The sequence below is a fragment of the Pan troglodytes genome, chromosome 18 (assembly GCF_028858775.2).
Source record: "Pan troglodytes isolate AG18354 chromosome 18, NHGRI_mPanTro3-v2.0_pri, whole genome shotgun sequence".
NCBI lineage: Eukaryota > Metazoa > Chordata > Mammalia > Primates > Hominidae > Pan > Pan troglodytes.
The window spans coordinates 5,045,352-5,068,051 of NC_072416.2; the positions used below are offsets into that span (position 1 = coordinate 5,045,352).

The 22,700-nt window shown below is 53.2% G+C and overlaps 1 protein-coding gene across 2 annotated transcripts in view; it reads left to right on the top strand.

Moving 5' to 3' along the window:
- The window catches only part of CCNF (cyclin F), a 29,506-nt gene that overhangs the window by 4,120 nt on the left and 2,686 nt on the right, over positions 1-22,700 (top strand). For both annotated transcript variants that reach the window (XM_063796476.1, XM_510746.9), the window contains 13 exons: positions 2,252-2,319; positions 3,577-3,770; positions 4,516-4,569; positions 6,308-6,412; positions 6,705-6,782; positions 10,193-10,344; positions 12,013-12,177; positions 15,409-15,532; positions 15,840-16,020; positions 16,384-16,471; positions 19,764-19,863; positions 19,964-20,091; positions 21,935-22,104. In XM_063796476.1, the coding sequence (XP_063652546.1) occupies positions 10,340-10,344; positions 12,013-12,177; positions 15,409-15,532; positions 15,840-16,020; positions 16,384-16,471; positions 19,764-19,863; positions 19,964-20,091; positions 21,935-22,104 (961 nt within the window). In that variant the 5' untranslated portion in view covers positions 2,252-2,319; positions 3,577-3,770; positions 4,516-4,569; ... (1 more) ...; positions 6,705-6,782; positions 10,193-10,339. The remainder of the gene's footprint in view (positions 1-2,251; positions 2,320-3,576; positions 3,771-4,515; positions 4,570-6,307; positions 6,413-6,704; positions 6,783-10,192; positions 10,345-12,012; positions 12,178-15,408; positions 15,533-15,839; positions 16,021-16,383; positions 16,472-19,763; positions 19,864-19,963; positions 20,092-21,934; positions 22,105-22,700) is intronic.

A 22,700-nucleotide genomic window follows, 5' to 3' on the forward strand; every position in this document is an offset into this window, starting at 1 on the left:
TCATGGTCCCAGGTACCAGCCGCCCTCAGAACAAACCAAGGAACCACAGCTCAGGCGGGGATTTTTCTTTTTTGTTGTTGTTTTTTGTTTTTTGTTTTTGTTTTTGTTTTTTTCTTGAGACGGAGTCTCGCTCTGTCACCAGGCTGGAGTGCAGTGGTGCAATCTCGGCTCACTGCAACCACCAACTCCCTGGTTCAAGCGATTCTCCTGCCTCAGCCTCCCGAGTAGCTAGGATTACAGGCACGCGCTACCACGCCCGTCTAATTTTTGTATTTTTAGTAGAGATGGGGTTTCGCCATGTTGGCCAGGATGGTCTCGATCTCCTGGCCTCATGATCTCAGGCGGGCATTTTTCTGACAGGGATTCGCTGTGAGCCTCGTCCGTTTGAGTTGCCAGAAATCCAGATCGACAGCCAACCAGGGCAGGCAGCCATGTTGCCGCGGCCATGCTTGGGCTGCTTCCAGGGGGAATGTATATATTTCTTATTGAGACATTATCCACACATCACACAGTTCATCCATTTAAAGTGTATAACTCAGCCGGGTGTGGCGTCACACCTGTATTCCCAGCACTTTGGGAGGCCAAGGCGGGTGGATCACTTGAGGTCGGGAGTTCGAGACCAGCCTGGCCAACATGGCAAAACCCTGTCTCTATTAAAAATACAAAAATTAGCTGGATGCGGTGATGGGCAATTGTAGTCCCAGCTACTCTGGAGGCTGAAGCATGAGAATTGCTTAAACCCAGCAGGTGGAGGTTGCAGCGAGCCAAGATTGCGCCATTGCACTCCAGCCTGGGTGATGGGGTAAGACTGTCTCAAAAAATAATAATAAAATAATAAAATATGGCTGGGCACAGTGGCTCACGCCTGTAATCCCAGCACTTTGGGAGACCAAGGCGGGCGGATCACGAGGTCAAGAGTTTGAGACCAGCCTGAGCAACATGGTGAAACCCTGTCTGTACTAAAAATACAAAAACTAGCTGGGTGTGGTGGCACATGCCTGTAATGCCAGCTATTCAGGAGGCTGAGGCAGGAGAATTGCTTGAACCCAGGAGGCAGAGGTTGCAGTGAGCCGAGATCGCACCACTGCCCTCCAGCCTGAGCAACAGAGCGAGACTCCGTCTCAAAATAAATAAATAAGTAAATAAATAAATAAAATATATAACTCATTGGTTTTTAGTACACTGAGAGTTGTACAGACATCACCAGTACTTAACTTTAGAACATTCTCCTTACCCCAAGAAGAAAGCTTGTCTCCATCAGCAGTCACTTCCCATTTTCCCCACAATCCTGGAAACTCTAGACAACCCCTAATCGATTTTCTGTCTCTCTGGATTTGCCTTTTGTGAGGATTTCACATGGAATCATGCAACACGTGGTCTTTCGTGGCTGGCTTCTTTCACGGACCCTGATGTTTTCAAGGTTCATCTGTGTCATAGCATGTAATGGATAATTCATATTTGACTACATGTTATTAAGAAATGTTCGACCAAGCGTGGTGGCTCACGCTTGTAATCCCGGCACTTTGGGAGGCCGAGGCGGGTGGATCATGAGATCAGATCGAGACCATCCTGGCTAACATGGTGAAACCCCGTCTCTACTAAAAATAGAAAAAATTAGACAGGCGTGGTGGCAGGCACCTGTGGTCCCAGCTACTCAGGAGGCTGAGGCAGGAGAATGGTGTGAACCTGGGAGGCGGAGCTTGCAGTGAGCCGAGATTGCGCCACTGCACTCCAGCCTGGGCAACAGAGCAGACTCCGTCTCAAAAAAAAAAAAAAGAAATGTTCTAGAGCCGGGCATGATGGCTCAAGCCTATAATTCCAGCACTTTATGAGGCCAAGGCAGGAGGATCGCTTGGGTCTGGAATTCAAGACTAGCCTGGGCAACATAGCAAGACCCTGTCTCTAGAAAAGAAAATATTTTTTTTTGACTAGCTGAGCATGGTGGCACATGCCTGTGGTCCTAGCTACTTGGGATGCTGGGGTGGGAGAAGAATGGCTTAAGCCCAGGAGGTTGAGGCTGCAGTGAGCTGTGATCGCACCACTGCACTCCAGCCTGGGCAACAGAGCAAGACCCTGTCTCAGAGAGAGAGAGAGAGAGAGAGAGAGAGAGATATGCACACACACATATATATATGTGTATATATATATATTCGATTCAGGGAACAAGTATTCTGACTTCTTCAAGTGCTGTAGTAGTTCATAACGTTTGTGGCATAAAATATTGTGATGCTTTATGTTCTTAATGTTTCAGGGCTGCTGAAAAGGGGAATTTCGAAGCTGCTGTGAAGCTGGGCATAGCCTACCTCTACAATGAAGGCCGTAAGTCCTCACCCCACATGCATGTTGGCGCTTTAGATAAGTGTGAGCCTTTGGCCCTATGAAGAAGTGGTCCCCGTGTTAGCAGTTCAGTTGCTGTCCTTGCTCTATCCGATGGCCTGCCTCCCCATTCCCTCTCAGGAGCTCGTGCCCAGATGTACCCTGCTGAGGGACCTGCTAATGATACTCTGACTTTGTAGGTTACGAAAGTCACCTCTTGTTTTAGCAAACCCTTTAATTTCAGTTGGCAAAGAGTGACTGAGCCAGAGCCTCAGCACGGGGGCTGTTTGGGCTCCCTGCCCTGTGTGCCGTGAGCACGCAGACCTGCCTGTGGATGCTGGCCCTCTCCTTGGCCATCCTCTTAGAACTCTTGAGACAGAGTTCAGCGTGCCCTGTAACACAGAGCCAGGCTTCTAAACGGGAAGCAGGTACAGGCAGGTTAGAACTGGCCTGGTGCCTGGATCCCTTCATCCCCAGAGGCCAGGTGCTCCTTGAAAGAAACTTGCGCAGCCTTTTCTTCTACCAGTTACTGTTTATCTGCTCAGCACCCCAAGGAACGAGCCCATGATCTGTCCCAGCTCTCAAAACAAGTAAACACTGGGATGTAGCCTCCCACATTTGTACTTCTAAACGATCTGGTGTCTTGCTGGGAGAGAGTCCCTACCTGGCCGGCTGGCAGAATTGTGGTGACTGACAGGGACCATGAGCAACACCCTCCTCCAGAATCAGGGGAGCCGAGGTCCTACCCCTACCCTCCCATCAAAGAGCAGTTCCCAGACATAAAATTCACACACCATACAGTTCACCCCTCTAAAGCCTGCAATTCTGTGGTTTTTTAGGATATTCACAGGGTTGTGCAGCCATTGCCACTGTCTAATTTTAGAATATTCTCCTCGTCCCAAAAAGAACCCCCACCCCTGCCCTGGACCCATTACCAGGGGTTAGGCGGTGGTTCCCAGCTGGAGGGAGGGTGGGACATGAAGCGTCGCGGGGTCTCCTTCCCCTGACCTTCAGAATCCAGGCTTCCGGGAGGACCACAGCAGGGGCATTGATCACAATGACCCACCTGTTCTAGACATTAATGAAGTAGGGGGAGAAAAGACAGGTGCCCCCATCCTGGAGGGCTCTTCTCTCCTGAAACACTAGCTGCTTTGCACTATGGTGGGCTTCAGGCATTACACTTTCCACCAAGACCATGGAGAGCTTTCCACATTCCGTCCCTAAGAGACATCCCTGGGCTCTGTCCTGTCTGTCCCGCAGTGTCTGTGTCTGATGAGGCCCGCGCAGAAGTGAATGGCCTGAAGGCCTCTCGCTTCTTCAGTCTCGCTGAGCGGCTGAATGTGGGTGCCGCACCTTTCATCTGGCTCTTCATCCGCCCTCCGTGGTCGGTGAGCGGAAGCTGCTGCAAGGCCGTGGTTCACGAGAGCCTCAGGGCAGAGTGCCAGCTGCAGAGGGTGAGTCTGGGCGAGGGGCAGCACCTGCGAGGCCACCTGCAGGGTCCCAGGACACAGGAAGACCCCGAGGGTAGATCCTGGACCCTGGAAAGTCAGGAGCCTAAGGGAAGTGAAGATGCAGAAAACTGAGAGTGCAGATATGGGGAACGCATCTGGAAATTAGCTGGCACAGAGGAGGAAGCCTGAGAGCCAGGGTGGGCTGTGGAGTTCTGGGTACACGTGCTGACAGCTGGAAACATGGGGCTGAGGCTGCATGGGGCAGTGGGAGCTCAAGACACAAATCTGGCCAGGTGTGGTGGCTCACGCCTGTCATCCTAGCACTTTGGGAGGCCGAGGCTGGAGAATTGCTTGTGGCCAGGTGTTCGAGACCAGTCTGGGCAACATGATGAAATCTCGAAACCTCGTCTCTACAAAAAATACAAAAAAGTTAGCCAGGGGTGGTGGTGCATACCTATAGTCCCAGCTACTCAGGAGGCTGCGGTGGGAGGATCGCTTGAGCCTGGGAGGTTGAGCTTGCAATGAGCCGTGACTATGCCAACGCACTCCAGCCTGGGTGACAGAGCAAGACCCTGTTTCCCTTTAAAAAAAAAAAAAAAAAGACTGAAATCTGGGAGTGGCCCTCTGCAGGGGAGGGAGGGCCAGACAGCAGGGCCATGGGCATGGGACCCAAAGACAGACAAGGGAGTGGTGGCCCCCGGGCAGTTCTCTGTGCTGGAAATCACACTTCTTTCTCCTTTTTTTAAAGACTCACAAAGCATCCATATTACACTGCTTGGGCAGAGTGCTGAGTCTGTTCGAGGTGAGTCACATTGTTCTCTGCACTGGGACTTTGTGTTCGATACATCCCTAGCCGAGATCCTGGAACTGAAAAGCAGCAGAAGGGGGCGTCCAAGGCCCAAAACAAAAGGCAAGCCTTGCCCAGAAAGGCCTAGCTGGAGAAGCCAGGGGGCACATGTGGGCCTGGCCACGGGCTCCGATCCTGGCTCCATGACCTGCCTGGCAGGGGAGTGGGGGACGGTGAGAACAGCAGAGCAGATCTCAAGGAGGCATCAAACCTCGATGCTCACTCGTCTGCTGGCCCTGCTCCTCGTGGGCCTCTCCTGCTCCTGTGGACCTCTCTGCACTTGATGTCCTAATGGGCTTTGTGATCCGTAAACCCCCTTTGCAGCAAATTGAGGGAACGTGGTGGCTTCTAGTGACAGGGCTGGCAAACGCATCAGAGAGGGACACTGAGGAGAAGCCCTGAGAGCCACCACTAAGGGCCACCACCACTATCCTGGTAGTTGAGGGCAGTTCCTTTGGCAGCAGGTGAGAAAGGCAGGCCTTTGGTGGTGCAGAGCTGAACCAGGGATCCCGCAGGCCCAGCCCAAACGTAAACCCTTCCAGGAAGAGAGCAGGGCTTTTGTGGCCGGGAGCTCTTGAGTTCATGCTCCTCTCTGGCTTTGGAGTGGTGTCTCTGTAGAGAAGTCATTTCTGCTATGAATTAGATAACTCATTTTATTAAAGCTCAGAGCAATGTGTGTTACCACTTAAGAGTATAGGGGCCGGGCACGGTGGCTCATGCTTGTAATCCCAGCACTTTAGGAGGCCAAAGTGAGTGGATCACCTGAGGTCAGGAGTTCAAGACCAGCCTGGCCAAAATGGTGAAACCACGTCTTTACTAAAAAACACAAAAATTAGCTGGGCGTGGTGGCGGGTGCCCATAATCCCAGCTACTCAGGAGGCTGAGGCAGGGAGAATTGCTTGAACCTGGGAAGCGGAGGTTGCAGTGAGCCGAGATTGCACCACTGCACTCCAGCCTGGCAACAGAGTGAGACTCAGTCTCAGAAAAAAAAAAAAAAAGTATGGAAAAGGAGGAAGATGGTGAGTAGAGTGACTGAACATCAAGTAAAGAATAAGGGCCGGTCATGGTGGCTCATTCCTGTAATCCCAGCACCCTGGGAGGCCGAGGCGGGTGGATCACCTGAGGTCAGGAGCTTGAGACCAACCTGGCCAATGTGTTGAAACCACGTCTTTACTAAAAAACACAAAAATTAGCCAGGCGTGGTGGTGGGCACCTGTAATCCTAGCTACTTGGGAGGCTGAGGCATGAGAGTTGCTTGAACCCGGGAAGCTGAGGTTTTAGTTAGCCAAGATCGTGCCACTATACTTTGGCCTGGGTGACAGAGGGAGACTCTGCCTCAACAACAACAAAAAAACCAGCCAGGCACAGTGGCTCATGCCTATAATCCCAGCACTTTGGGAGACCGAGGTGGGTGGATCACCTGAGGCCAGGATTTTGAGACCAGCCTGGCCAACATGGTGAAACCCCGTCTCTACTAAAAATACAAAAATTAGCCGGGCATGATGGTGGGCTCCTGTAATCCCAGCTACTCAGGAGGCTGAGGCAGGAGAATTGGTTGAACCCAGGAGGCGGAGGTTGCAGTGAGCCAGGATGGCGCCATTGCACTCCAACCTGGGCGACGAGTGAAACTGTCTCAAAAAATAAAAATGAAAAAGAATAAGGGAAGAATGAACTCTGCTGGGATTTATTCTAGGATGAGGAGAAGCAGCAGCAGGCCCATGACCTGTTTGAGGAGGCTGCTCATCAGGGATGTCTGACCAGCTCCTACCTCCTCTGGGAAAGCGACAGGAGGACAGATGTGAGTGGTGCCTGCTCTGGGTCGGGGGGAGTTATGCTGGACAAAGGCGTAGTTGATGCTGGTCCTTGGATGCAGTTCTGTCCACAAAAGGGAGGTGGCTCTTGCTGCTCCCGGTCTCTCAGCCTCCGGGAACCACTGGTCAGTCGGCTATTCTTGGTACCCCCAAAAATGACTCCCACCATTTGAGAGAGAAGAGGTGGGAAGTTAGCGTAGTGTCGGCCCTTCTGGGTCTTGGTTCTGAGTTCCTCCCAAGACACAGTTGTACAAAGGCTTGGTGATTTCCCATTGACAGGTGTCAGATCCTGGGCGATGCCTCCACAGCTTCCGAAAACTCAGGGACTACGCTGCCAAAGGCTGCTGGGAAGCGCAGGTGAGGTGCGGGGCTGGGATGATGTGGGGAGCTGGCCTTTCTCCCTCCAGCCTTGGGGCAGGACTATCTGGGCTCCCACATGGGAGGCCAGGATTGAGGGACACCCTAAGATCGGTTCAGCACTGGAACTGGTCTTAAAGGACAGGTACACTGTGAGAAGAGCTGGGAAATGCGTTATTCATCTCTGCCTATCCACCCTTGCCTCTCAGCCAGCCAACCTCTTAATTTTCAAATGCTTGTGAGCTATAGCTGCTGTCAAAATTTGTGCCATTCTTGAAAGTTGTCCCATAGGTAGAACTGATCTTGACAACAAAACTTGAGGCTACTTGAGAGCAGAGGGGCGTGGAGAGTCCCTTCCTGCTTCCTCTTCCTGTTAGCGCCTTGCTTGTCATGTCACCTGGTCACCAAGTCATCCAGGGCTACAGGCAGGAAATCAAGCATTGGTAGACTGTCCCCTCACAGCTATAAATAAGTTGTTAGGGCCAGGTGCGGTGGCTCACGCCTGAAATCCCAGCACTCTGGGAGGCCAAGGTGGGCGGATGACCTGAGGTCAGGAGTTCGAGACCAGCCTGGCCAACATGGTGAAACCGTCACTACTAAAAATACAAAAATTAGCTGGGCATGGTGGCGGGCACCTGATACTCAGGAAGTTGAGGCAGGAGAATCGCTTGAACCCGGGAGGCAGAGGTTGCAGTACCACTACACTCCAGCCTGGGCGACAGAGCAAGACTCTGTCTGAAGAAAAAAAAAAAAGTTGTCAGGACGAATCAAAGAAAGCTCCTATTTGCCAAATGGATAGAAGCTTGTTCTTGTCACCCCACCAAGTGGGTGGCAGAGTGATCTGCGCTCAAATGCTAGGGACAAAATTACAAATTGATAATGGCCCAGCCCGAGGTGTCATAGCACATTGTGGTGTTCACGTCCAAAAAGCCAGTCAACAGATTTACAAGAAGGCCAGGCGTGATGGCTCACGCCTGCAATCCCAGCGCTATAGGAGGTTGAGTTGGGAGGATCGCTTGAGCCCAGGAGTTCAAGACCAGCTCTGGCAACATAGTGAGACTCCATCTCGACAAAAAATTTTAAAATTAGCTGGATGGGCTGGGTGCAAGTGGCTCATGCCTGTAATGCCAGCACTTTGGGAGGCTGAGGCGGGCGGATCACGAGGTCAAGAGGTCGAGACCACCCTGGCCAATGTGGTGAAACCCCGTCTTTACTAAAAATACAAAAAAATTAGCTGGGCCTGGTGGCATGTGCCTAGAGTCCCAGCTACGCGGGAGGCTGAGGCAGGAGAATTGCTTGAACCCAGGAGGAGGAAGTTGCAGTGAGCCGAGATTGTGCCACTGCACTCCAGCCTGGCAACAGAGCGATACTCCATCTCAAAAAAAAAAAAATTAGCTGGATGTGGTGGCGTGTGCCTTGTAGTCCAGCTACTCAGGAGGCTGAGGCAGGAGGATCACTTGAGCCTGGGAGGTCAAAGCTGCAGAGAGCCGTGATCGCAACACTGCACTTCAGCCTGGGCTACAGAGGGAGACCCTATCTCAACAAAAACATTGTTTACAAGAAATGCAACAACGTAGTTCTCATGGAAGTTCAAGGGGCCTCAGTCAATTCTCACAAAAGAGGAAATAGGGCCGGGCGCAGTGGCTCACATTTATAATCCCACACTTTGGGAGGCTGAGGCGGGAGGATCACTTGAAGCCAGGAGTTCTCTCTGTTGCCCAGGCTAGAGCACAGTGGTGCGATCTCAGCTCACTGCAACCTCTGATGCCTGGGTTCAAGCCTTCTGAGTAGCTGGGACTATAGGCGCCTGCCACCACGCCCAGCTAATTTTTGTATTTTTAGTAGAGGTGGGGTTTCACCATGTTGGCCAGGCTGGTCTAAAACTCCTGACCTCAAGTAATCTGCCCTCCTCGGCCTCCCAAAGTGTTGGGATTACAGGAGTGAGCCACTGCACCTGGCCAAAAAAAAATTAATAATAAATAAATAAACTCAAGTGGTTAGAAATTGGAATGTTCAACCTTACTACTAGTCATAAGAGTGCACTTTTAAATGAGATATTTTGGGCTCATGATATTAGCAAATTATATATATATATATATATGTGTGTGTGTTTTTGTTTTTGTTTTGTTTTGTTTTGTTTTGTTTTTGATGGAGTCTTGCTCTGTCGCCCAGGCTGGAGCGCAGTGGCACAATCTCGGCTCACCACAAGCTCCGCCTCCTGGGTTCATGCCATTCTCCTGCCTCAGCCTCCCAAGTAGCTGGGACTACAGGCATTGTACCACCACGCCCGGCTAAATTTTTTGTATTTTTAGTAGAGACAGGGTTTCACCATGTTAGCCAGGATGGTCTGGATCTCCTGACTTTGTGATCTGCCCGCCTCGGCCTCCCAAAGTGCTGGGATTACAGGCTTGAGCCACCGCACCCAGCCCTTAATTACAGATATATAATATCTATAATTAGATATATTTATAATATCTATTATATTATAACATAATTATATTTAGTCTGCCAGCTATTTATAATATATATTATATATAATAATATTATATTACATATAATATATATAATATATAATAATATAATATATATTATATATTACATATAATAATATAATATTATATATAATATATTATATATAATATTCTATAATATTCTATAATATTTAATATATTCTATAATATATGTAATATTATATTCTATTCTATATATTATATAATATAATATATATTCTATTCTATTATATATTATATTATTATATTATAATTATTATATAATTATATATTATATATTATTTATGTTAATTATATATTATATATTATATGTTATATAATATATAATATAATATTATGTTATAATGTCTATAATATATATTATAGATATATATAATAGATATATTTTGTATATAATATATTACATATTATATATTATATGTTTTATATTGTATATAATATATATATATTTCTCTGTTTTTGAGTGGCTAGCTGGTAACTTCTGAAAATAGCTGTTTTTAATAATCACAGTGTTTGCTGGGATGAAGCCGTGATGAGGCAGGTGCTCCTATTCCTGGGTGTAAACATTGGCAGAAGCCTTTCGGAGAGCACTGGGGCGTGTGGCCAGAGATTTAACACAGCTGCCCCAGGCATTAGCCATGTAAGAAACTGAGACCTGAGCCACGGTGGAAAGGCCACTGACATTTCATTATATATCTTTTCTCATGTCATCTATTACTTATACAAAAAGGAATAATAATTAAAACCTGAGCCATCCTCGTTCCCGAAGCTTGTGAAGGTTTAAGTTAAGTAGGGCAGTGTGTCCACATGCATTTGGTGCCTGAATGGGCCTTTGCTTCAGAAATGGAAAACTGCAACATGGCTGCTGCCTCACGCTCATGTTTGTCTTTTCTTCCTCAGCTGTCTTTAGCCAAAGCCTGTGCAAATGCAAACCAGCTTGGACTGGAGGTGAGAGCTTCCAGTGAGATCGTCTGCCAGCTATTTCAGGCTTCCCAGGCTGTCAGTAAACAACAAGTCTTCTCCGTGCAGAAGGGACTCAATGACACAATGAGGTGAGGCATTCAGGCCGGGGCTTCTAATCAGAGCGGCGCGGAAGCCAGCCTCCAGGGGAAGGGAGCCCTTTCCACTTAACCCCAGTTACCTGTGACAGGGCGGCATACAGTTCCCTTATCACCCTTTTTTTTTTTTTTTTTTTGAAATGGAGTCTCGCTCTGTCGCCCAGGCTGGAGTGCAGTGGCGCGATCTCAGCTCACTGCAAGCTCCGCCTCCTGGGTTCAAGCAATTCTCCTGCCTCAGCCTCCCGAGTAGCTGGGACTACAGGCACCCACCACCACGCCTGGCTACTTTTTTGTATTTTTAGTAGAGATGGGGTTTCACCATGTTAGCCAGGATGGTCTCAATCTCCTGACCTCGTGATCCGCCCGCTTCGGCCTCCCAAAGTGCTGGGATTACAGGCGTGAGCCACCGCGCCCAGCCTTGGGTGTTTTTTAAAACCAGTAATGCCAAAGTTATCGTGGACTTTTTGGAAGAAAATATCCTACTCTGCTTTCTTCAGTTACTTTTTTTTTTTTTTTTTTTTTTGAGACAGAGTCTTGCTCTGTCACCCAGGCTGGAGTGCAGTGGCGTGATCTCGGCTCACTGCAAGCTCCGCCTCCCGGGTTCACACCACTCTCCTGCCTCAGCCTCCTCAGCAGCTGGGACTACAGGTGCCCACCACCACGCCCGGCTAATTTTTTTGTATTTTTAGTAGAGATGGGGTTTCACCGTGTTAGCCAGGATGGTCTCAATCTCCTGACCTCGTGATCCGCCCACCTCGGCCTCCCAAAGTGCTGGGATTACAGGCGTGAGCCACCACGCCCAGCCACCTTTTTTTTTTTTGAGACAGGGTCTGACTCTGTCACCCAGGCCAGAGTGCAGTGGCATGATTTCAGCTCACTGCAGCCTCCGCCTCCCAAGCTCAAGTGATCCTCCCACCTTACCCTCCTGAGTAGCTGGGACTACAGATGCACACCACCACGCACAGCTAATTGTTGTATTTTTAGTAGAGACAGGGTATCACTATGTTGCCCAGGCTAGTCTTGAACTCCTGGGCTCAAGCGACCCTCCTGCCCCAGCCTCCCACAGTGCAGTGATCTTTTTTAAGCCACAGAACACATTGAACATCTTTTTTTTTTTGAGGTAGGCTGTCTGTCACCCAGGGTGGAGTGCAGTGGTGTGTTCTCGGCTTGCTGTAACCTCCGCCTCCTGGGCTCAAGCCTTTCTCCTGCCTCAGTCCCCCAAGTAGGACTACAAGTGTCTCCACTCTATTCAGAAAGGCATTTACCATATTGGGGCATCATTTACCGTATTGGGGTATTCCCTTGCGACTGTCCACCTTCTCCCGCTCCCTGCACGCCCCAAGGGTCAGGGTTCATCCACTGTGGGCAGACCAACGGCTGTGGGCTGACTTTTCACTTTGCGTCAGGTCGAGGTCTCAAAGCGCTTGTGTTTGGGAGCACCAGGAACACAGTCGAAGGATGTGGGGCCTGCTTTGGGGCTGGGACCCACGGAGCCTCCCGGGCTTCCTGTGACATGGCCTCTCCAGCCTTGGTTCCAGGGTAAACCCATGATTCCAGAGCTAGCCAGCTTATTTGGTCAGGCCCAACAGGTGGGGTTGAAATTGCAGACAGGGACACATGGAGAACGCCCCCACCAGTTCCCACGTGCTTCTCTTTCCGCAGGTACATTCTGATCGACTGGCTGGTGGAAGTTGCCACCATGAAGGACTTCACAAGCCTGTGCCTGCACCTGACCGTGGAGTGTGTGGACCGGTACCTGCGGAGGAGGCTGGTGCCGCGGTACAGGCTCCAGCTGCTGGGCATCGCCTGCATGGTCATCTGCACCCGGTGAGAAGCCCCCTTGGCCCAGCTGGCAGGGACGTGCTGGCCCTTCCCGGGTTCAGGGTCACCTGCCCTTCATGTTGCTCCTCACTGGTCTTGTTTTGTTTTCTGTTTTTTTTTTTTTTTTTTCAAGACCAAGTCTTGCTCTGTCACCCAGGCCGGAGTGCAGTGGTGTGATCTTGGCTCACCGCAACCTCCGCCTCCCAGGTTCAAGTGATTCTTCTGCCTCAGCCTCCAGAGTAGCTGGGACTGCAGGCGTGCGCCACCATGCCCGACTAATTTTTCTGTATTTTTAGTAGAGACGGAGTTTCACCATGTTGGTCAGGCTGGTCTCAAACTCTTGATTTCAAATGATCTGCCCGCCTCAACCTCCCAAAATGCTGGGATTACAGGCACGTGCCTCTGCGCCTGGCCCTCACTGGTTCTTGACTCATGAGCCACGAGTGTCCCACCTGGTCAGACATGGAGTGCCACGCTGAGGGCCCTTTGCAGGCAGGGGTGGCAGAACAGCCCTCGGCGTGTGGGGGCCGCTGTGTGGGGTGCCTGCATCCAGGCAATTCATCCTGGCATGCAGTCTCAGGACCCAAAGTGTGGCCTCACTCTGGCAGGCACAGGCTGGAATGCCCTGTCCCCTGGCTCCTGAGGGCAGCAGGATGACTGATCAGGGAGGGTGGCAGCTGGCTGCCCTTCTCTGAAGTTGGGTTCTAAAGTCTGTTGCCAGAGTTTCCTACACTCTTGGAGTTAGAGAGTTTTTCGTCCCCCACTGGTGCCTTGCAGGGCCCACTCCAGCCACTTGGGTGCCTCTCAGCAGCAGGGTGTGTCCTTACGCGGCAGCCTGTCCTTTTCAAATCAGACCACTGCTTTCCTTTAACTAATGCTGGATCCCCTAGTTCTGCCTTTGGAAATAACGTGGAAATGATTCTCACAATACGTTTTGCATTTCCTAAACCAGCTGTCCCCAGCATAGTCTACATTTCCCGAGGAAGTGCTTTCCAGACCGACTCCTCTGTAGAGCCTGGTGGGTGAGGATAGGCTTGGCTGCACACAGCATATGTGTAAGCTACAGAGACTTGTTTCTCTCTTGCACAGGTAACCCAGAGGTAGAGGGTCCAAGCTCAGGTCATTGGGATGTTTTTTGTTTCACGTGGAAGCAGAGGAGCCCCATCTCCCATCTTAATCTCTGCCACCAACTAGGGTGCTGCCCTTGTGCCTGTGACACCCGTACCTGCCACATTCACCTTTGCACTGAGCTTAGTCTTGTGACCACATCTCACCAGACAGGAACTGGGAGGTGTAGTCTCTTTGGGCCTGCGTGTGCCAGCTCGATGCAGTGTCATTCCCATGGAAGGAGGGAGCAAACCCTGCCACAAGCATCCAGAGCTGTCTTCAGATGTGCTCTTGGGCCTGAATCCAGCGTCCCAGGTCTTCTGACCAGAGACGACTGAGGAGGTCGGGCGGCCGCCTCCCTGGATCTGACCGCACATCCATCACTGCAACCTATGACCAAGCTCCTGGGCCACAAATGGGCTGGCAGTGAGAGAATAACTGCTAAAAACGTTTCAGGGAGCTGAGTCCAATTTCTTCCCCAACCACAAGACCTGATTGCAGTGGTCCATATAACTATCACCACAGCTCCCTCAAATCAACTCTGCCTTATTATCCTTTTTTTTTTTTTTAAATCCGGGGACCAGGCACGGTGGCTCACGCCTATAATCCCAGCACTTTGGGAGGCCGATGTGGGCGGATCGTGAGGTCAGGAGTTCAAGACCAGCCTGGCCAACATGGTGAAACCCTGTCTCTACTAAAGATACAAAAAATTAGCTGGGCATGGTGGGGCATGCCTGTAATCCCAGCTACTCAGGAGGGTGAGGCAGGAGAATTGCTTGAACCCGAGAGGCAGAGGTTGCAGTGAGCCAAGATTACACCATTGCACTGCAGCCTGGGCAATGGCGCAAGACTCTGTCTCAAAAAAATACAAACAAAATTAGCCAGACGTGGTAGTGGGCGCCTGTAGTCCCATCTACTTGGGAGGCTGAGGCATGAGAATCACTTGAACCTGGGAGGCGGAGGTTGCAATGAGCTGAGATAGCGCCACTGCACTAATCCAGCCTGGGTGACAGAGGGAAACTCTGTCTCAAAAAAAAAAAGATTTTAAAGGCTGAGCTGCCCCCCACCTCTGCTCTCAGAGGTGCCCTGCCCCCACCAGCCACCTCACACCCCACGCTGGGCTCTCATTGGCCACTGACATCTTGTCTTTTTGGCGTCTGCATCCCCCGCAGTGGCAGGTGTAGTCCCTGTGCCTCTTGTCCTCTTGGTCAAGTGAATGACGCATGCAACCCGCAGAGTCCCCAGGACAGAGCAGCCAAGGGACTTGGCCTCAGTCCAAGGGGAAGGTGCCTTGCGGGGGGCCGCTGGAGCAGCGTGTTCCCTGATAGTTGGCACTGGTTGACAACAGAGAACAGGGTGACCATCGCCTGGAGACAGTCAGGATTCCTGCGGCCACACAGTGCCGGGCACAGACTTTCCAACAACCCTTGGGCCCTTTGCCTCCAATTCCTAGATCTGGTGGCTCACCCACCTTCTGGGTCTATAACATTTCTACCCCACTGATAGAGCTGTCACGTGACAGGCAAATCTCTGTCCTTGGTGTCTTTTAGCAAACTGAATGCTCATGGCACTTGGGCCTTTTGCAGACATTTGTGAGTCTGCCTAACAGCCCTGCTGCTTTCTGTCTGCCTTGTGGCTCTCCTCCCTCTTTCCAGCACTTTCTGACCTCCCCCTTGTTATTATTATGATGATTATTTTTTGAGACAGGGTCTTGCTCTGTCACCCAGGTTGGAATGCAGTGGTGTAATCAAAGCTCACTGCAGCCTCAACTTCCTGGGCTTAAGCAATCCTCCCACCTTAGCCTCCCAAGTAACTGAGACTATAGGCACATGCCACCATGCTCTGCTAATTTTTTATTTTTTAACTTTTTGAAGAGATAGGGTCTTGCTTTGTTGCCCAGGGTGGTCTCGAACTCCTGGCTGAGCTGTCCTCCGGCCTGGGCCTCCCCTTTTTTAAATGCCCCTTGTCAGCCACAGGCAGCTGGCTCCATTATGAAGCCTCTGTTTGTCACCAAAGCCCAAAGCCATGGCTCCCTCCCTACCTTGAGGCCTCCTAAAGCCTTGGGTCTCTCCGCCCCACCCCTGCCCCAGGAAGTGGGCTCCGCCCTGAGACCCCTTCTCGGCGTTGCAGGTTCATCAGTAAAGAGATCCTGACCATCCGGGAGGCCGTATGGCTCACGGACAACACGTACAAGTACGAGGACCTGGTGAGAATGATGGGCGAGATCGTCTCCGCCTTGGAAGGGAAGATTCGAGTAAGCAGCGGTTCCATTTTCCTTATTAATCCTGGTTGTCGCTGTGCTGGAGGGTGGGGGTGGGCATTCAGCTTTCCTGCTGTGGGAGGGCCTCATGGACTCAGAGGGCAGCTGTCTCTGCTGTGCCCAAAGCCATGGAGCAGGAGGCCACGGTTGCACCACGTCGCCATCTGCGCTGGTGCGCTGCGCGTGCAGGCAGCATCGGCGTGAACATCATCCGGGCCAGACCCTGCGCTGGGCCTGCATGCGGCACTGCACGAAGGAGCCCCCGAGCGCTGAGAGCCCACACCCCGTCCCGGCTGTCTAGGTCCCCACTGTGGTGGATTACAAGGAGGTCCTGCTGACGCTAGTCCCTGTGGAGCTGAGAACCCAGCACCTGTGCAGCTTCCTCTGCGAGCTCTCCCTGCTGCACACCAGCCTGTCCGCCTACGCCCCAGCCCGCCTGGCTGCCGCAGCCCTGCTCCTGGCCAGACTGACGCACGGGCAGAGTAAGGAGTGGCCCTTCCCAGGGATGCCTGTGTCGGGGAAGGTGCTGACATAGGAGGAGGCTGTGGGGAGGAAAAGAGTCCAGCATCCATTTGTCCTGGTTACTTCTTGGGGGGTGAGATACAGCACGGCTCCTAGCTTCAGTATGTCCCAGATTTCTGACCGTGAGCCTGCACGCCCTATGTATGGGTTTTTTCAAAACTATTTTAAAAGGATTGCAACCCTGAGCTCCAAGAAACTCCACAGCAGAGCCCACAGAGCTATAGAGCGGGAGTGTTCAGTCGGCTGTCACCACAGCCCCTCCGTCCCCTCCGTCCCCTCCATCCCCTCCATCCCCTCCACTCCTGGCCTGCTTTCCTCCCCAGCACAGCCCTGGACCACTCAGCTGTGGGACCTCACCGGATTCTCCTATGAAGACCTCATTCCCTGCGTCTTGAGCCTTCATAAGAAGTGGTGAGTTTTGGCCGGGCGCAGAAGCTCATGCCTGTAACCCCAGCACTTTGGGAGGCCGAGGCGGGCAGATCATTTGAGGTCAGGAGTTTGAGACCAGCCTGGCCAACATGGTGAAACCCCACCTCTACTAAAAATACAAAAATTAGCCAGGCATGGTGGTGCACGCCTATAATTCCAGCTACTCAGGAGGCTGAGGCAGGAGAATCGCTTGAACCCAGGAGGCAGAGGTTGCAGTGAGTTGAGATCACGTCACTGGACTCCAGCCTGGGTGACAGAGCAAGACTCTGTCTCTAAAAACAACTGGCCAGGCGTGGTGGCTCACACCTGTAATCCCAGCACTTTGGGAGGCCAAAGCGGGCGGATCACCGAGGTCAGGAGTTCAAGACCAACCTGGTCAACATGGCAAAACCCTGTCTCTACTAAAAAAAAAAAAAAAAAAAAAATTAGCTGGGCATGGTGGCGTGCGCCTGCAATCCCAGCTACTCAGGAGGCTGAGACAGGAGAATCACTTGAACCTGGGAGGCAGAGGTTGCGGTGAGCCGAAATTGCGCCATTGCACTCCAGCCCAGGCAATGAGTGAAACTCCATCTCAAGAAAAAAAAAAAAAAGTTCCAGGACTTTCTTATCTCACACGTTCTTCACATTGAGAGCAGCTGCTCCCAACCCAAGCTCATTGCACAGGCAGCAGAACATACTAGAAAAAATGAGGGCATCTCCCTGACCCGTGGTAACTTGTGCGTGTTGTCAAGTTGTCATCTAGCTCAGGCACTGGCACACCGTGGCCCTCAGGCGGCACCTGGCTGCTCTTGCGAATGGGGTTTTCTTGGCAGCAGCCACCCTCACTGGTTTCCACATTGTCTGCTGCTGCTTTTGCTCTGGCGGTGGCTGAGCTCGTAGTGCAGCGGCGACCACGTGGCCCCCAGTCGGGAAAATACTCCCCTTCCCTTGAGAGAACAGCTTCTGCCCCGATGCAGCCGCTGGGATAGAGCTATCCTCTGTCTCACTGAGAAGATGGAGACTGCGGGTGGGTCCCTTGCGCCGTCGTGCCCGGCTGTGACCCCCTGTCTGCCCCAGCCCCACTGGGCTTCCCTCCACCTGCCCCGGCCCCTCCGCCCTTCTTTCTGGTGAGCCTGGCCCGGCCCTCGCCACATCTAAGCCCCTTCACTCGCCCTGGCAGCTTCCCTTCAGCCCATGTTGGTTTGTTCCATGCAGTTCATGAAGTCCCTACTGTGGTCCAGGCGCTGGGGGAGAGGGCAGGACAGAGAGTTCAGAGGTCAGGTCATGACGGGAGAAACAGCAGGCAGGCGCGCAGGGCAGGTGGCGCGGGCGGGGGCGACTGCCTTCAGGGAGCGTAGCCGGGGTCACCTGGGCATCTGAGTCCAGGGCAAAGGGAGCAGCCATTCCAGGGCCCAGTGCAGACCAGTGGGGCTGGGGGCCATGAGTGGAGTCATGGCAGTGAGGGGTGAGGGGGACAAGCACAGGGCTGAATTTGTACCCGGCCAGCCATCTCCGTCTCCCCTCCTCAGCTGTGCTCACAGACTTGCTCCTCCCACCTCTCGGCACCCCCACTCCCTGGTCTCCCCCTTCCCCGCTTCTGCCATGACTTCCTTTTCCTCAGCCAAATCCAGCAGACTCAGCGGTGTGGGCTTTTTTTTCCTTTTTTGAGTTGGGGGCCCAGGCTGGAGTGCAGTGGCACCATCCTAACTCACTGCAGCCCTGACCTCCCGGGCTCAAGGGATTCTTTTGTGTCAGCCTCGCGAGTAGCAGAAACCACAGGCACCAGCACACCAGGCCTGGGTGCTTTTCTCCAGCCAGCATTACGCTGACCCTCCCTCCCTCGGGGGCTTCTGCTTCCTGCCCTAGGCCATGCGGCCTAGGTGTTGGTCTCCCTTCTCACCCACCCCAAGGGGCCCCGGAATTCTGGCTTTCTGCCACTCCTCAGACTCCTTCCTGGGAGACTTCACCACTTCCAGAATTCAGGCCACATCTCAACCTTGACCTGCCACCCCCCTGCCAGCGTGACTCAGCCAACGGCCTGTTGCCTGTTCCGGCCCTGGTGGGTCGTGGTGCATGAAGCCCTGTGCACCCAGCTGAGGCCTCCACCAGCCGCTGCTGCTTCTCCATCCCTGCATCCTCGTCAGTGCAGTTTCCTCGTGCGCTCACAGCTTGGGGACTGGAGCTATCCGTGGCGGCTGCCCGGCCTCCTGGAACAGTGTGGCAGCCGCCCCGCGAATGTCCCATGTACGTCACCCAGGGCCTCGCTGTCTGGCTTCCAGGATGAGATCAGAACTCCCTGGAGGTCTCGATGCCCTTGAGCAGCCCCTTCTGTGGCCCATCTGCTTTTTCTCCCCCCATGCTGTGCTCCAGCCACAGGGGACCTGGTGGCATCTCCCGGGCTTTGGCATGTGCTGCTGCTCATGCTGCTTTCTCCTGCAGTGCCCGGACCCTGTGCCTTCTGGGCAAGGAACGAGGGTGACAGTAGAAGGGTTCGCATGGGTCTCGTCCCGCCCACCTTTGCTTATGGGGAGCACAGATCGTCCCAACCCTGGCCACCAAAAGCTGTTTCTGGGCTGCGTTTATTCTCTTCCTCCTGAAGAAGTTAATTTTTTTTCCAAACCAGATAAATTAGAAACGTTATTTAGAAACTACACTTCCTTTGATTGTGTGATTTAATGGGCTTGTATTCACACAGTTGTGCTTGTCATCACAACAATCAAATTGACGACATTTTCACTTTCCTCAAAGGGACAACACACCCCTCAGCTGTCACCCTCCCGTTCCCCCCAACTTCCTCAGCGCTAGATGACCCCCAGTAGTCTACTTTCAGTCCATGGATTTTTCCCATTCTGGACATTCCATATAAATGGCGTCATCGGACAAGTGGCCTTTTGTGTCTAGGTGATTTCCCTCGCTGTAACGTTTGCTGGGTTTGTCCATGTGGCATGTGTCCCTGCTTTGTTCCTTTTCATGGCTGAATAATAGTCCCCTGCATGGACCACATGTGTTTATCCATCCCGCAGCTGGTGGACATTTTGCCTATTGTGAACAGTCCTGCCATGAACATTCTAGTACAGGTTTCTGTGTGGACATAGTTTTTCCTTTTTCCTGGGTCTTTACCTAGAGAGGAATTGCTAGGTCCTGTGGTGACTGAGTTTAACCATTCTGGGAACTGCCAGGTCAGATTCCAGAGTGACTGCACCATTTTGCATTCTCATTGCTCACTTCAGTGAACTGAAGCTAAAAATGGGGTGGGGGTGCCTCACATGTCCACTCCACGTGACTCTGTTTCCAGCTTCCACGATGACGCCCCCAAGGACTACAGGCAAGTCTCTCTGACCGCCGTGAAGCAGCGGTTTGAGGACAAGCGCTACGGAGAAATCAGCCAGGAAGAGGTGCCTCCCTCCCGCCACCTGGGCATCTCATGGGGTGCTGGGGTGTGGGTGGGCCTCACCCTCGGGGCCTCTGCACCCCCTAACTCTGGCTTCCCCTCAGGTGCTGAGCTACAGCCAGTTGTGTGCTGCATTAGGAGTGACACAAGACAGCCCCGACCCCCCGACTTTCCTCAGCACAGGGGAGATCCACGCCTTCCTCAGCTCTCCCTCGGGGCGAAGAACCAAACGGTTAGTTACCCTGCGTTCTGGCTGCGCCATACAATGCTGGCATCCTCGTGCCGGCCCAGTTCCCTCAGCGCTTCCTCACACAGAGAGGCCCCCAAGGCTTGTCAGGGGAGCAGCAGATCCCAGGACAGTGACCCTGGGACGGAGCCCTGCAGTCATGCCTCGGGCCCCTGCGTAACCTCCACTGTCTCCAGCCCAGGTCTCCTTCCTCAGAGGCTATTGCCTCTCGCTCTGACTGGGCTCCCTGTGGAGGAAGATGGTTTCGAGCACGCGGGAGCCCAGCCTGGCTCTAGCCCTGCCCGTGCCTGTCATGCGCGTCCTGGACTTCTCTGCTCCATGATGCTGCTGTCACTCCCGGCACTCGAGTTGTGACCTGAGTCACATCCCCAGCACTTCCCTCGCCACCCGTGTGGACCTGTTTACCTGCCTCTCCTATCTCAGCACCTTGGCTGTTCCTCCTGGAGTTAACTTCCTCTTTCTACCTCACCCGCCTGGAGAACTCCTACTGATTCCACAAGGCCCCGATGAACAGGGCCCTCCCCGTGCTGCTGGCCCTGCGCCGTGACTGCTCAGCACCGTGTGCACCCGTAACCTTCCCAAGGGCGGGCACTGGGTGGCTGGGTCTTTCCTGTCAATATAGGACCAGGCAGGGCTGCCTCCAGGAGCGTTGTGTCGGGAGTGGGCTCCTGGCAGGAGACCGCAACTCCTGGGGAGCCCTGGGGAAGCAGCCGAAGCCCCTGCTGCTGCTTCCTCCCCAAGAAGCATGACAGCACTTTCCATTGTGTGGAAGGCAGGAGACCTGACCCTCCTGTGTCACTCCACACATGCGCCGACTCCCTGGGGCCAGGGTCATCAGGAGGAAAGTCCATGCAGATACGCACGGCTACTCCAGGAGGGGGCCTGGCCCTGTGCTCAGCCTCGCTGTGTTAAACCCGCTTCTCAGAGGCCCCCCACAGCCCCATCAGTCTTCTGAAACAGACCCCCAGGGGTGACACTGGGGTAGCTGTCTCCACCCCCCTCCTCCACCAGGCCCTGGGGTCAGGAAGTGGAAAGGCTCAGCTGGTGTGGTGGCTTTTCGCAGGCTGAGGCCCACACACTGGCCTCCAGCCCCATCCTGAGCAAGATTTGACCCCACTTGGGTGTGGGTGTCAGCACCGCCCAAGGCCAGGCCATTCCATGCAATCTGCCTGGCGCCGGGCTAAGCACTGCCTGCACCTTATTAATCAACACCAGAGGGGCTGGGCGCAGTGGCTCATGCCTGTAATCCCAGCACTTTGGGAGGCTGAGGTGGGTGGATCACCTGAGGTTAGGAGTTCGAGACCAACCTGGCCATCATGGTGAAACCCCATCTCTACTAAAAATATAAAAATTAGCTGGGTGTGATGGCGGGCATCTGTAGTCCCAGCTACTCAGGAGCCTGAGGCAGGAGACTCACTTGAACCTGGGAGGTGGAGGTTGCAGTGAGCCAAGATCACACCACTGTACTTTAGCCTGGGTGACAGAGCAAGACCACCTGAAAAAAAAAAAAAAAAAACAGTGGAAGGTGGCATCATCCTAGGGGTTTCCAGGGGACCAGATGGTTGGCCCACGCCCCACAGCTGAGCCAAGTGGGCTGGGCTTCACACCCAGACCTGGGGCCTGAGTTTGCCTGAGCGGGGTCCTCCAGGTTGGCCCTGCCTAAAGGGCTTATACCTGTTCTAGCTTTACCGGCATTTTCTTCGCAGCAGACCCTTTGGGAGCATGTGGTGACAGGCTGGGGCATGCGGGTGTTAGAGGCAGGTGTGGCGGGCCTGGCCTCCCAGTGCCGCCGTCCATGACTGGGTCTCCTGGGCTCTCCACCTTACAGGAAGCGGGAGAACAGCCTCCAGGAAGACAGGGGCAGCTTCGTTACCACCCCCACTGCGGAGCTGTCCAGCCAGGAGGAGACGCTGCTGGGCAGCTTCCTCGACTGGAGCCTGGACTGCTGCTCTGGCTATGAAGGCGACCAGGAGAGTGAGGGCGAGAAGGAGGGCGATGGTGAGTGTGGGGCCAGGGCGCACCAGAAGGGACATCACACAGAGGGTGGCTGTCACCGAGGGCCTCAGGGCACCTGGCCCTGTGCGAGCGCTGTGGGAGGAAGATGTGCACAGAGTGCGGGGTGGGGCCAGCTCCTGCCCCGCCGGGGAGTGTGTCCAGACATGGGGAGAGAGGAGGGGAGAGCCCCCAAAAGACCACAGCTGCTCCCACACGGGGATGAGAGGACTTAGGCCACACCTATCCGGCTCCTGCTCATTCCGTGTTGGGAGGACCTCACTAGGATGAGGGAGGCAGAGACCCTGTCTAGAGTTCATGGAGATCCTTCTAGGCCCGTAATCTCAGGCCTGTAATCCCAGCAATTTGAGAGGCTGAGGCAGGAGGATCACTCCAGGCTAGAAGTTCAAGACCAGCCTGGGTGACAGAGCAAGACAAAAAATTTAAAAATTAGCTGGGCGTCGTGGCGTGCGCCTGTGGTCCCAGCTACTCAGGAGGCTGAGGTGGGAGGATCTCTTGAGCACAGGAGGTGGGAGCTGCAGTGAGCCGTGATCATGCCACTGCACTCTAGCCTGGGCGTTCTTTCTAGAATGTTGTTTGAG